General features: G+C 40.2%; 1 protein-coding gene across 2 annotated transcripts in view; it reads right to left on the bottom strand.

Annotated features, from left to right (window-relative positions):
- The window catches only part of SACM1L (SAC1 like phosphatidylinositide phosphatase), a 55,694-nt gene that overhangs the window by 28,874 nt on the left and 11,345 nt on the right, over positions 1-15,475 (bottom strand). Inside the window, exons 2-7 of one of the 2 annotated variants that reach the window (XM_004614527.2) lie at positions 11,402-11,499; positions 9,146-9,220; positions 5,793-5,920; positions 4,118-4,267; positions 1,043-1,102; positions 188-221 (exon numbers count right to left, since the gene is read on the bottom strand). In XM_004614527.2, the coding sequence (XP_004614584.2) occupies positions 188-221; positions 1,043-1,102; positions 4,118-4,267; positions 5,793-5,920; positions 9,146-9,220; positions 11,402-11,499 (545 nt within the window). Of the gene's footprint in view, positions 1-187; positions 222-1,042; positions 1,103-4,117; positions 4,268-5,792; positions 5,921-9,145; positions 9,221-11,401; positions 11,500-15,475 lie in introns of those variants that run through there. The other variant, XM_055136175.1, reaches the window with a different exon arrangement.

Here is a 15,475-nt window from a genome sequence, read left to right as displayed (position 1 = left end):
CATTTTTTATGGAAATATGCCATTTACAAACAGTATTCTAAGATTTTATGCTAATGGACTTGGTTTTGTGATCAAACACCCTATTCTAAAACTCTCTTCGTGGAATCTTTAAAACTCTCCAAAATCACCTTATAAACATTTGAATAAAGATTACTAAAAAAGGTAGAGAAATATTATATAAGGATACAGCCATGTAACACTGGAAGTGCAAACCGATGGACCTGAAATGAAATCATATGTTAGATTTAAGAATAAACACAACACTTTTTAAAATAAATGGAAAGAAGCACTAGATAAAACATAACATGCTTGGAGAGGTAATATATAAATCTAACAAGACAGCTATGGGGTTAACTTTTAATTTTAAAGATATTTTCTTGAATGTAATAATATCTTTTCAACTAAAACACGTGTTTTAATTACTGGGGTTTGAATCATCACACATCTTAGAAACTAAGTTAGACCACATAAAGGTGCTGAATGTTCACCTCCTCTCTTTCAGTCTCTGCCTAAAGGAAAACCCAAATTCACGCCTCCATGGAAGAGATCTACCTCTGCTAACTGTAGCTGAACCTACTGCTCAGGAAAAATAGAAGGCAAATGACAATAAAGCAATCAAGCAAATCAATTCACCCAGATTCATACTTACCCAGACTCTTTCCTATGGGCCTCCTAGTTTACCCCTTGCTTGCACAAAGCACAGAGGTAGGTAATGTCTATGTATGTCTTTTCTGGTGACCGAAGGAAATCAGATTCCTATATGACAAATACAGAGCTCTCCACTGTTGTTTTAGCTCTGCTCCCTTACCCATCCAACAGGACCCATTAATTCTTACTTACAGAAAGCAATATATTTTTATTTTAAATTAATTTGACTTCTTCAATCTAAAACAATGTAAGCCTTATCTAAATTTTTAAGTTATAACCTGATAAATTAAAACTCTGTACCCAAATTATTGGTGATTAAGCAGCCATTCATAGATGCAATAAATTAAAACTCAGGACTGTGACAATTAGGCAGATTTCACTTAGTGTACATTACCTCTGGTTGAGCAGAAAGTTCTCTTAGAAGATGACCATTCCACACAAACCGCTGATCTGCCTAGAAAAAATATTGTAAAATTACTAAAATTATCAGTCAGAACATGGAGCTATGGTAGATAAGAGCACAGGGCTTCTATGTATTAGGTCCTGGGTTCAATGTCCAGTACCAAAAAAGAAAATTTGTCAATTTCTACAGAAAAACTGCCAACAATTAAGTTTCCATGTGATAGTCAAAAACATTTTCTTTGACACGCTCCAAACAGAACTTTTCCTTTCAAATCTGTCCCTCCATGGATAGTCTTCTCACTGCCTCAGACCACTGCTCCTGGTCCAGATGTTTCCCCAAACCGATTCTCTCTGATACATCTCAACTTCGATCACCCTTGGCAACATGCAACTCCAGTTTAAAACAATTTTCCTTGTTTCATGTCCTGGTCTTGCCCTTGCCCTTCCTATTTATTCCTCTACATCAGTATTTCTTAAACTTTTCCCACCCATGACCCCTTTTTACCTGAGAAATGCAACAGGGGTAAGCACTGCCAGAAACACCTCAGATTTATAACACAGTTGCTTTTTAATTATTTTTTGGTCACAGACTACTGAGAAACCTTTTACAGTTGCCAAACTCTTCACAACTCCTGCATTCAGTTACTAGGTCATGACCCAGAATCTGCAAAATTATTCTTGGACCAGAGCAATAATAGTACAGAGGGTAGGAGGCTATTCTTGCCATGCACGAGGCCAGCCTGGGTTCAATCCTTGGCACCTCACACAGTTCCCCGCACCACTACCAGGTATGCCCCCAAAACAAACCAAAAAACAAATCAAATAATGAAGCTCTACGTGATGCCAGCAGATATGATCTAATAAGATACAAAGTGTCTGCTGGAAATCCTCTGCCAGCTTTCTGTGATGAAAAAAAAGCAAATCTTTGCATGGTCTAAGCAAGCCTGGAATCCGGCAGCCTAACTCTCTGACCTCATCTCTGATCATCAGAGTTTCAAACTAAAACACAGAAGAAGCTCCTTAATCAACTCAGCAGATGAACCAATTTTTCCATTCTCTATAAAATATAGGGACGATCTCCCCACAGTCCCCATGCAGCTGACAGGAAATGCACTATGTCATAACCAAGTAACAGTCAGACTCATGATCCCTACTGATTTATTCCAGCTGTACTTGTTATCATCCACAATATAATTTAAATGTTTTACTAATCAATAAAAATGGCTTAAAACATGATAAATATTTGTTAAAAGCTAAATGAATATGAATTTAACTTATTAAATGGCAAAGTTGTTTAAAAAAAAAAAACCTGTTACTGAATTAGGAGCAAGAATGGCAACTATAAAACTGGGAAATATAGCAAATTCAGGACTCTACAAAGTGATTAATCTGCAAATGTCAAATCTTAAAGAGAAATGGGAGGGGCCAGAGTGATAGTATTGCCTTGCATACAGTTGACCCAGCATCCCATATGGTCCCCAGAGCAAAGCCAACGCCAGGACTAATTCCTGAGTACAGAGCCCAGATTAATCCTTATGCATCACCAGGCATAAGCCAAAAGCCAAAGACAGAGAGAGAGAGAGAGAGAGAGAGAGAGAAGAGAGAGACATGGGAAAGTACAAGAAATGTAACTGATATGGAAAGACTAGCAGGAATGATGAAACCCAAACCAAAGAAAAGCACAACATCATACAACACAAAACTGACCAATGTAAAACTGTCTGCTTTAAGATCAAACATCTAAGGTACAACTGATTCATGTTTTTGTGTCTGTGAATCCCCATGTTAACTGATTCTTGATTAGCTGACAAAAACTTTCCATTCCAATCCCAACACCAGAGAAGGCTGTTTCTTTAGCTCAGTCTAATACTGGACCTGCCTGTGTCTGGAACTTTTGTCACCAGACCATTAGGACTTAATTTATCATTTTATAAGAAGCCAACCAACTAAAATACTGACTTTGGTTGAATTATATAAAACTGTCATTTTGATTAGTTAAAAATAAAAGTCCAATTAGGTGCTGAGGAGACCACCCCGGAGTTAGAATGCACGCCAAACTCCCTGATCTGGTTTGCTCGCAGGGACCACACAGCCCCCACGCAGCACTGGGTGCAGCCTAGAGGCCGCTGAGAATTTTGTATCGCTGAATGTGTATACATTGAGTATACACTGAGTGTGTATGCACTAGTGTGTATATGTTCAGCTTGTTTCGATGAGGCTGGGGAGCACCATCACCACCCTAGGACCCAACATTCAAGAGTGTAGCCCAGTTGCCCAAAAACCAGAGTGGCCTCCTGAGCACTGCCTGGGATCACCTCTCACCCCCAAAAAGTCAATTATTGCCAATTTCCAATCTAATAAAGGTACCTGACAGAAGTCCTTTGAATTCTGTCTGCCCCATAAACACATCTAAAGTTTGTTACCAAAAAAAAAAAAATCAGATAACAATTGACCAGATTAACGAAAAGCAAAAATTTTAAGATCTTCTGAGGTCCAGTTTTAGTTACACCTATTTTTTAAAATCTACATAACAAAAAGTCTACCCTAAATGGGTTTTTTAGGGCTAGAGTGATAGCACAGAGGTAGGGCATTTGCCTTGCACGCGGCTGACCAGGGTTTGATCCCCAGCATCACATATGGTCCCCTGAGTAATTCTTGAGTGCAAAGCCAGGAGACCTGTATGCATCACCGGGTATGACCCAAAAAGAAAAAGAAAAAAAAAACTAAATGGGTTTTTTATTTCTTGAATTTTCTAGTTGCCAAAACTGCAAAAAAGGACATCTAAAACTTTATAAGCATAAGTATGCTGCTGATATGACAGCTGTTATAATATAAGCACTGTGCTTTAGCTTAAGTTCTGAGTACCTCAACTGGTTCTTGGTCCCATCTGCATAACTTACACAGACTCCAGTATTTTGTGATAAGCATCCAAAACAAGATACACATCCAAATTTCCATACATGATCCTCACACAGCCAGGATCATGTCGTTATATTTTTATGGATAAAAAAGATACCATTATTTAAAAAAAATTAAGAAAAGAAAAAGAAATGAATATTAAGTTTACCCTTTCCAATAGACTCATTTCTTGGAATTCTGGACTAGTGTTGGACAGTCGCTGCAAAGTATGTGTCAAATCATACGTTGTTGAAAAGTAAAGTCCATCCATACTTAAGACGTGATTTATCATTGCTAGGAACGTTTTATTATCTTGCAACTGCAAAGGAAGAAGAGGGATAAAAGCCAATGTAATATCTGACAAGATATATGTAGCACACAAGACAAAAAATAAACACCTATTAAGTCCCGCTCCATTAAATCTCACTGGTACAGGAATCTCCTCAGGACCTAGGACACAGTTCCTGACAGGGAGGTGATGCTCAACTGTATTAACCAGTAAGGGAGAACTCCTTCCTTGGGTACTCTTGAGAGCAGAGTTATATCAATACATTATCCCCTGAGCTAAAGATCAACTCTGTACCAGACAATTTACATATTCTCCTTCATCTTCATGACAACTCTGCTAGGTAAATAATCAACTTCCAGGGCTGGAGCAATAACACAGCGGGTAGGATATTTGCCTTGCACGCGGCCGACCCGGGTTCTAATCCCAGCATCCCATATGGTCCCCTGAGCACCGCCAGGGGTAATTCCTGAGTGAAGAGCCAGGAATAACCCCTGTGCATCGTCGGGTGTGACCCAAAAACCAAAAAAAAATATATATATATATATACATATGTATATATAAATAAATAAATAAATATAAAAGTTAAAAAGAAACATTCAGTAAAATAGTACTTTCATTTTCTTTATTCTATTTCTGGGCCATTTCCAGCAATGCTCCAAGTTTACTCCAGGCTCTGTACTCAGGGATCACTCCTGATGGGGGTTTGGGGACCACATGTGGTGCCAGGGATCGAGCCTGAATTGGGTCGCGTGCAACACAAGTGCCCTACCTACTGTACTATCTTTCCAGCCCCATTATCTTGATTTTCCGATAGTCATTTTTGTTAGCTTTCTCAATTAATACCAAGACTGACGTTAAGGGCTGGAGAGACAATACAGGGTGGTGGCACTCAAGCACATTCTGGCTGCAGTGCTTGTGGGGCTGTCACAGTGCCACATTCCCATGAGGGAACCGCACTTGCTGCTGGAGGTCTACATGTGTTTTGGCTGTGGTGCCTGTCAAGGTAACACAAGCTGCAGCTGCAGTGCTCATACATGCCCGATGGCACCAGAGATGACACATGTTATCATAGTGCCAAGGACCCCAAACAAATGAACCCCTGGGACTGCTCTCAAGATATCGCATTTGATGATCAGGCACTTTTTTTTTTTTTTTTTTTTTTGCTTTGTGGTTCACACCCAGTGATGCTCAAGGGCTACTCCTGGCTCTGCACTCAGGAATTACTCCTGGCAGTGCTCAAGGGAACATATGGTATGCCAGGGATTGAAACTAGGTCTTCTTCGGGCAAGACACATGCCCTACCTGTGGTACAATCGCTCTGGCCCCACAGGAACTTTTTCAACCAATGGCAAATCCCCTGCACTACTACTGTATAGGGATTTTTAAAAAACAAACAAAACCCTTTTCACACTTAAAAGTATGGAATGAAGCCTTGCTCTCTGGGTTGTTTAAATTGCTTAAATGACCAGGCTTGAATGCGCAAATGTATTGTGTCTCCTTCTCCCCACTCCCTAGGCTATCTTTGGGTTTTGTGAATGATGCTTCCAGTTCTTACCTGAATATCAGTTAAGTGCAACATTGTCTTCTTATAAGAAAGGACATCAAAATCTGTTGCTTTCCAGATTACATGATTGAAAAATTCTCCTACTTTTATCTTTTTGGTAATGACAATTAGATAATTACCTGCAAAAAGCAAAACCAAACTTACATAAATAAGGTACTCTTAAGCATAAAACAACATTCTTTTTTGTATAAAGGCTAGTCAAATGAGACTGAACAGGGCAATACAGGGCAAAATTCACTCAAAATTCACTCCAAAATCACTCCTATGGGTTTCCAGCTTTGTAATCAGGGGTTACTCCTAGCAGAGCTCAGAGGGTGGCCTGAGCTCACGTGCAAAGCAGGTACTTTAATTCCTGTTGAGAGGCAGCCTTCACACTTTTCTCATTGGAATAAAATCAAAAAAACTCCTTTTTCGGAGGGCAGGGTCACACTCGGTTCAGGGCTTACTCCTAGCTCTGTGCTGAGGGATTACTCCTGGCAGGCTTAGGAGACCATATGGGATATAAGGGATCAAACCTAGGCTGGCCACATACAAGGCAAGTGCCTACCTGCTGTGGCCTGCCCCCCAAAAAGAACTTTTTAGAAGACACAATGTCAGGTTAACAAATTCATCTGCATGTCATCTGGAATATATAATCAAAAGTCTCCCTAAGAACAAAAGTGTAGGAAGACTCCACTGGTAAATTATGGCTCCCCTGGTAAATTATAGCAAACTAGCAAAGAAGATGTAATAATAAACCTTCTCAAGCTCTTCCAAATAAAGCAGAAACACACCCAAACATGGTCTATATGGTCAACATTATCTTGATTCCAAATACTGACAAAAATAGTCTCCCAAAAGACAATTATAGAGCAACATTGCTGATGAACATAGAAGTAAAGTTCCTCACCCAAATCTTGGCAAATTAAATCTAGCAATACGTCAATAGAATCATGTAAGGGCTGAGAGATTGATTGTACAGGGCTCTAAGACACTTGTCTTGCAGGCAGCTGACCCCAGTTTATTCCCAGGACCATACAGACCCCTGAAAACTGCCAGGTATGACCCCTAAGCAGATTCTGGACTTCAACCTCGAAGATATATGTGGAGACTCAAAGTCCTGGGAAACCAAAAATAAAAGTAAGTGGGATAACAGTGGGTTACAAAGTGTTTTTCTATAGCAGAAGAAGCGAGCACACAAGCTGGAGGGAGAGTATAGTGGATTGGATGCTTGTCCTGCATGTGGTCGACCTGGGTTCAATCCCCAGCACCCCAGATCGTCCTCCAAGCACCATCAGGAATGATTCCTGAGTGCAGAGTGCAGAGCCAGGAGGAACCCTTAAGCACTGCCAGATTTGGCCTAGGAACTAGAAAATAAAAACTAAAAAATGCTACTCAATACCATTTAATATTTTTAGTATTAGGGAAATTAAAAGATTTCCACATCAAAAAGATCAGAAAAAATCTTGGCAAGGTTACAGAGTAGGAATGTAAATTGATAAAGCCTCTGGGATACATGAAATAAGAACTCTTGAAAAACTAAAAATCACACAATACCATTTCTAGAAATTCATTTATCTTAAGAACATGATAAAAGCTTATTTGAGGCCACTTTCCGCCCAGACGAGACCCCAAGCGGCCACACATGAACAGCTCCTCCGTTCCTGAACGACCATAATCCTGTAGGCCTACTAACTAGTTTCAGTACCCAGTGGCTTCTTGCAGAAATGCCTCGATTGTGAACTAAACTGTGGCCCCATGCCACCCTGGGAAGGGAAAGGTTTTTTTCTCTCAGCCTTTCCTTTCGGCAGCGGTGGCGGCATGGTGACCGCCATCTTTTAGAGCCCATTAAACAAAGGTACGAGCTTGCAGTGATGCAACTTCTGGCAGAAATTTCTCTGGACTTAATTACTAAAATACCAGAAATCCAAAACCACATGGCTGCTGTTGCTCTTTATTCTCAGCAACGGAAAACAAATTATCAAATGATGCCTTTTCAGCAGGTCTGACTGTTGGGGGAAAATTCCAAATAATAATATAAGTTTTCTGTTGAAATACTGAATGTAATCAGAGTAAAGAGAGAGTAAAGTGAAAATCATCAGCCACACAGGTGGGGGGGGGGCGGAAATGGAGGTATACTGGGGTTCTTGGTGGTGGAACATGTGCACTGGTGAAGGGATGGGTGTTTGATCATTATATGACTGAGACTTAAACCTGAAAGCTTTGTAACTTTTCTCATGGTGATTCAATACACACACACACACATACACACACACACACAAAACAAAAACAAAAACAAAACCGTATTTGAAAGAATACTTGCACCTTCCTATTCACAGCAATATAATTCACAATAGTCAAAACAGAGAATCAACCTAACTACCCACCAGCAGGTATTTCAGTAAAGTTGGGGTATATATATATACATGGTGAACTAACAAATGTTAAAGATGAAATGGGGCCTCTGGAGACAATATGAGGGAACAGGAGGGAATTGGGCTAAGTGAAATTAAGCAGAAAGTGAAACAGAATACCAGATGCTTTTATTCATGTATGGAATATAAAACAAACTAGAAAAAAATGGTTTTCCTTTAAAAAAAAATTGAGAGTTCTGGAAAGAGAAGACAGCAGCGAGGGTTGCCTGCCTTGTACATGTCTGATCCCTGGAATCCTGGCATCCCATACAGTCCCCTGATCATTGCCAAAAGTAATTCCTGAGTGCAGAGCCAGGAGAAACCCCTGAACATCACCACACAAAAATCAAACAATTTTTTAAATAAAAACAAATTTTAAAAGAACTGAAAAATGTGACTACGATTTGTGGTATATAGAAAAATAAAACAACATAACAGGCAGTACTGAATGTTGGCCATGAATTACAAATCTGAAATTACTAAGGGAGGGGCAGGGAAGGCAGCCTATATGTGGCATAGGACAGTGGCAGGGGGTGGGTTTGGATACTATGTGGTGGGGAAAATGCAATAACTTTGCATACCTATACCATAAATATTAACACCATTGTAAACATGTTCCCAAAACTATAATGAAAATAAAAATTTTTAAACTTTTAAACCCGCTGGATAACCATCAAGAATAGGTGGGAGTAGGAGTGATATGCAGAGAGGGTCTTCTTGATAAAGGCCTTAGAACTTTGAGGTTGCACACTTACAGGCAAAGAGCTGCATTTCTGACATTTCACAGTACTACAAACCAATGGTAGAGCAATCAAAAGTGTTTTTGAAAAATGACAAATATCTAAACCCTGTAGTTTTTTATTACTTAAAATATATCAAGTGTACCATTATTTTATACTCTTGTGTCAATTCAATCACCTCCTTTACCCATCTTGGCTTATTTTTTCTTACCTGCCACCAAATGGATGGTGCCCAATATGCCAAATATTGGTCTTGTGACAGCTGAAGGAGGAATATCTTTCTTGACTATGAGAGAAAAAAATTAAATCACAAGTCAACTTATGATGATTTCAACAGCTACTTCAATGAAATCAATACGCAAGACTTATTCTGAGAAAGAAGAAGTCCAAGTGATACTTAGATCTCTGCCTATCTAGAAGATGGTGCTAAAAGTATCCTGCATCCTCACATTAAGTTGTAGGTTTTTTTTTTTTCTCTTGATTTCTGGGCCACACCTGGCTCTGTGTTCATTGATCACTTTGTCGGGGCATGGGGGGAATCACCAGGGTTGCCAGGGATAGAACCCAGGTTGGCCACATGCAAGACAAGAACTCTAACTGCTGTACTATTGCTCCAGCCCCAGTTGTAGTTTATTTGTAACATAAAGTTTTACCAAATTTATACAACCTCTTGCCAAAAACTAAGTTCCAATGCTCTTGAGAGAATCAGAAAGCAAGGGAAGTGGAGGTTGAGAGAAGACTGTAATCTCAATATGCATTTATGGAAAGTACAAAAAAGATTAGTTTATGGATGGGTTGATAGTACAGCACATAGGGCATTTGTGTTACACACAGGTAACCTGGGTTTGATCCCCAGCATCCCATATACCCCCCTCCACCACCACTACCCCCAGTACCACAAGGAGTAATTGCTGAGTGTAGAGCCAGGAGTAAGCCCTAAGCACTGCCAGGTGTAGCCCAAAACCCAAAATCAAACAAATGAAACAAAAAAACAAAGATTTGCTTAGGGCCAGGAATATGGCTCAAGTGGTAGAATATATAACTGTACGTCTGTGGGTCCAGGCTCCTGCTAAACACCATTAAGTGTAGTCCTAGAGATGATAAACCCAAACAGGAGTGCCTCCTACCTGCCCACCCTCCCCCGCACACAAACTACCAAGGTTAAACCTGGGATCGGAGGTAAAGGATCACAAGAGAAAGGAGAAAGGGAAAGTCTTCTCAGGTCTAGCAGTACTTTGCACAGGAATGCAGAGAAGTCTTATCATTATCAATGATTTTTATCAACATTGCCCTTATTAATAATAAAGTATTTTACATGCTATGTGGTTCATTTCATATGTATAAAACTTTAAGCCAAAGTGTTTCACAAAATATATTCTTTAAAATTCCAGTTCAAAAAAAATAATGCCCCCCAAAAGAAAGCAGGAGGGTAGGTCTCCCAAAGAAGACATACCCCTCTATTGCCTCTCCCAACACCATGATGCAGAGAAGAAAGTCTCTCACAGGCTATAATAAAGAAAGCTGTTCAGTCATTTATTTATTTATTTATTTATTTATTTATTTATTTATTTATTTATTTTTGCTTTTTGGGTCACACCTGGCGATGCACAGGGGTTACTCCTGGCTCTGCACTCAGGAATTACCCCTGGCGGTGCTCAGGGGACCATATGGGATGCTGGGATTCGAACCCGGGTTGGCCACGTGCAAGGCAAACGCCCTACCCGCTGTGCTATCACTCCAGCCCCTGTTCAGTCATTTAATTCAAGGTTTTCCACACTAACGTGAATACAAAATTTCAGTATAATAATTAATCTTAGTAAATTAAATGTTTATAGGAAGCACACTATACTTCTAAGAAATTCCTCTTAGGCTGACACCCAAGGACGGTACATACAATGGCCAGGGGGATTGCCCCATAGCTGGAAGACTGCTTCATGATCAGAGGGGAGATGGAATAGAGAAGGGATCACTAAGAAAATGATGGCTGGAGGAACCAGCTGGGATGGGAGATGCATGCCAAAAGTAGATAATGGACCATACATGATGACTTCTCAGTGTCTGTGTTGCAAGCTATAATACCCAAAAGTAGAGAGAGAGTATAGGGAATATTGTCTGCCTTAGAGGCAGGGGGAGGGTGGGAAAGGGGGGGTATACCCGGGATATTGGTGGTGGGGGATGTGCACTGGTGGAGGGATGGGTGTTTGATCATTGTGAGATTGTAACCCAAACATGAAAGCTTGTTAACTATCTCATGGTGATTCAATAAAATGTAAAAGAAGAAAGAAAGAAAGAAAGAAAGGAAGGAAGGAAGGAAGGAAGGAAGGAAGGAAAGAAAGAAAGAAAGAAAGAAAGAAAGAAAGAAAGAAAGAAAGAAAGAAAGAAAGAAAGAAAGAAAGAAAGAAAGAAATTCCTCTTAATCGCTGCTTAGAAAGTCTTTCTCAACATACTGAACTGGGCCCTCACATACCTGAGAGGGTAACCTCCGTGGACACACGGTCAATGATAAGTACATCTTCAGCTCCATCATCACACGCTTCCACATAAAACTTCTCAGGTGTGATGTGCCTAAGAAGAAATGTAAAGTCATAAATAACTATACCAAAAGAGGTAAAGAGTTCTACAAAACTATTCAATTGTTTCAAAACTACTCCAACTGTATTCAAATTTCCAAATGTTTTTTGGCTTCTAAATAAATGAAGCTGAAGGAGTTCACTATTCTGAGACTAACACCCAAGAATAGTACAGATAAGGACCAGGAGGTTTACTCCATGGCTTGGAAGCGGGCCTCAAATGCTGGGGGGAAAGGCAGCTCAGATAGAGAAGGGAACACCAAGTAAAGGGTATATGGAGCACCAACTCAGGTTGAGAGATACGAGCCAAACATAGACTACAGATCGAACACAGTGGCCACTCAATGCCTCTAGTGCAAATGACAACACCCAAAAGGAAAGAGAGAACAAAAGGGAATGCCCTGCCACAGAGGCGGGGTGGAGTTGGGGGGAGGGGTTGAGGGTGGTGGGAGGGATACTGGGACCATTGGTGGTGGAGAATGGGCACTGGTAGAGGGATGGGTACTCGATCATTGTATGCCTGAAACACAAGCACGAAGTTTGTAAGTCTGCAACTGTACCCCACAGTGATTCACTAATAAAAAATTTAAAAAAAAACAACAACTGCAACTCTCCCTTGTATATTTAACGCTGATGTGGTTCTAACTTCCCATGAAACCATGCATTTAATTTATACCTCTCTCCCCACAAAAAACGATACTAGATTCAATTTATAGTACTCAACCCCATGAGGCAAAGTAATGGAGTTTGGAGGCAAGTCTACAGACCTGCCCCTTCTGACTGACCTTGGGCACATCCCCCAGTTCTTCACTCCTTTACCCACGAAAGAGAAGATACAGACTCGTGGGGACAAAATGAGCTACTGGGTGGGGGACATCTCATTTTGCAAAATGAAAAATATATGAGTTAAATTAGGGTTAGGATAGGCTTCTCAAAATACTTGCAACTCTGTAACCAGAGGTCAACAAAGTAACAGCTGTTTCCTCAGAAGATAAGCTGCATACCTCAGTCCAGCAGTCTAAGACCTTTTAGAACTGTTTAAGAAATATCAACAGTTAATAAAAAATACAGTAAAAATCTAAGTGTGGGGCCAGAGAGATAGCACAGGGGTTAAGGTGCTTTCCTGGAATGCAGCCAACCTTGGTTTGATCCCAGAACCACCCTGTCACACTAGCATACCAGGAGTATCCCCCCAGCACAGAACTGAGGGTTGACCCCTCAGCCCGAGGATCATTAGGTATCTAAAGAACCACAGGCACTTAAAACAATGGAGGCCCAGACTACTGTTGGGCACAAGAAGCACAACCTCCCAGGGTACCAAAGCTGGGCAAGAACTAGGATGTTGTTTCCAAGAGTCATTTCTCATTATATTAAACCACAACTGAAAATCATAAAGCCACAATGGAAATGATTTCTATCTGTGCAGCAGTCCCTTTAAATTCTAATCCATCTGTTCTGCTTTCCTTCCCGATGGAGAAAAAAAATCTTATAAAACCCACACAACCATCATTTCCATTACTTATTTTTAATCATTCACAAGCTCTTTGGAGTTACAGAAGCAAGAGCTATAGCAGGAAGAAACTATACTGACAATTTCTGGTTTTGGAGGAATAGTCAACCCTTAATTATTCAAGTAAAACAATCTTGGTTTTGGAGGAATAGTCAACCCTTAATTATTCAAGTAAAACAATCATTTTATGATTCTCCTGCAACTAACTAGTTACTCAGCTAGTGTCCTCTATTTTGAGAGGAGGCTATGCTAAGACAAAAATTATTAATACAGATTAAGCAAAATCCAATTAAATTAAAATCTGCTTCAAATATGGAAGTCTTCAACATGCACTAAATAAATCATTATTATTAAATATTATCTAATTACATGTATATATTACAAATTTAATCAATTTACTCTTTTGAGGGGCCAATCTGGCCCTCTGCTCAGGGGTCAGACATGCGGTGCTAGGCTCCTTGTGTGGTATAAGGCCATGGCTGAGGCTGCAAGTTGGGCAACCACCTTCACCTCTGTACTAGCTCTCCATTTACTAGTTGGGTTTTTTCAGTCTGTAATGTGATGTACAAAGACTCCTATCAACATTTTTGTACAGTTTCCTCTTACACATGGAAACATAACATTCTAAGATCCCCAGTGGATGCTTAAAACCACAGAAAAGTACTATGTATATGTGTATAAATTTTATATATACATACTGCTTCCCTATACACACTTTTATGATAAAGTCTAACAAACTGGACATAGTAAGGGATTAACAACAGAAAAGCAATTATGGCATATAAGTTAGTGAGTAGTCTCTAAAATACTTTATGTAATAATTTCTTTCATTTTGGGGGCTGGAGCAATAGCACAGCGGGTAGGGTGTTTCCTTTGCATGTGGACAACCCGGGTTCAATTCCCAGCATCCCATATGGTCCCCCGAGCACTGCCAGGAGTAATTCCTGAGTGCATGAGCAGGAGTAACCCCTGTGCAACTCTGGGTAAGACCCAAAAAGAAAAAAAAAAAATTCTTTCATTTTTGTTTTGGTTGTTGGACCACACCCAGTGATGCTCAGAGATTGCTTCTGGCTCTGCATTCAGAGATAGAACCTGGGTCAGCTGTTTGCAAGGCAAAAGTGCTATCTGCTGTGCTATCAAACTGGCCCCATGTAATAATTATTTCAGAATAATGCTGACTATGGTATGGTTTACAGTGTGGAATGCTGCCCCAGGACACCTTAGTTCACTGAGATTCTTGTAGAAGCTACAGTAACTGAGGCACTATATTTGCATTATTTTTAAGTCATAGGTTATTATGGTACTGTTATAGCAACAATAGAAAACAAAGAGATGAAATCCCCCCACAGAATGAAAAAACCACATTACTCATGTCTAGAACATACCCACAGACAGAAACACTTTATCTTCCTGACAGGAGGGAATGAGATATTTCCCTTAACTGAATTCTTTTTCATACCTGTTGTTTGGGTTTATAAGTGATAAAAGCTTTTAAAAACCTTTTTTAATGGGCAGTCTTTAAATTTGATTAAATCAAGGTTTTCCCCTGTTTAAGTACAATAATGCTTTCTTGACTGGCTCACATATATCTTGAACACACAAAATAACATTCTAGTAATATAGTAGCACTGTCGTCCTGTTGTTCATCGATTTGCTCTAGTGGGCACCAGTAACATCTCCATTGTGAGACTTGTTACTGTTTTTGGCATATCGAATACGCCACGGGTAGCTTGCCAGGCTCTCCGAGAGGAACGGAGGAATCAAACCCGGGTCGGCACATGCAAGGCAAACGTCCTACCCACTGTGCTATCACTCCAGTCCAGTAATATAGTATGGTATAAAATTAATAGGTTTTATTTTCTTAAGGCTAGAAGTTTATGTTGTATTTGGGCCACACCCGGTTGAGTTCAGGGCTTCCCCTGGCTCTGGACTCTGGGATCACTCCTGGCAGGCTCAGAGTGTGGTATCAGGTACCACCACCTAAACCTGGTTGGTTCTGTGCAAAGGAAAAGCAGCCCACCTGCTGTACTATCACTCCAGTCTCCAAATGAGCAGGCTTTAAACAGACCTGGTTTGAGCTATTAGATAAGAAAACCAAAGGCATACAGAAGTTAGCTGGCATCTGCTCTAACAGAATGAGGCTTCTGCTAGTGACTATATTCCTAAAAATCTCAGTTATTGATTTCACTCTATGCTTAAGAGTCCCTAAAATCACAGTTAGAAACTCAAAACTTACAGCGGGTAGGGCATTTGCCTTGCACGTGGCCGACCCGGGTTGGATCCCCGGCATCCCATATGGTCCCCCAAGCACCGCCAGAAGTAATTCCTGAGTGCAAAGCCAGGAGTAACCCCTGAGCATCGCTGGGTGTGACCCAAAAAGCAAAAAAAAAAAAAAAAAAAAAAGAAACTCAAAACTTATGTGAAATTTACTTCCAGTCTGATCACATTTGAAACAAGGTCA

This window comes from Sorex araneus, chromosome 4 (genome assembly GCF_027595985.1).
Source record: "Sorex araneus isolate mSorAra2 chromosome 4, mSorAra2.pri, whole genome shotgun sequence".
NCBI classification, from domain to species: Eukaryota; Metazoa; Chordata; class Mammalia; order Eulipotyphla; family Soricidae; genus Sorex; species Sorex araneus.
This window is presented reverse-complemented; position numbering and strand designations above follow the sequence as displayed.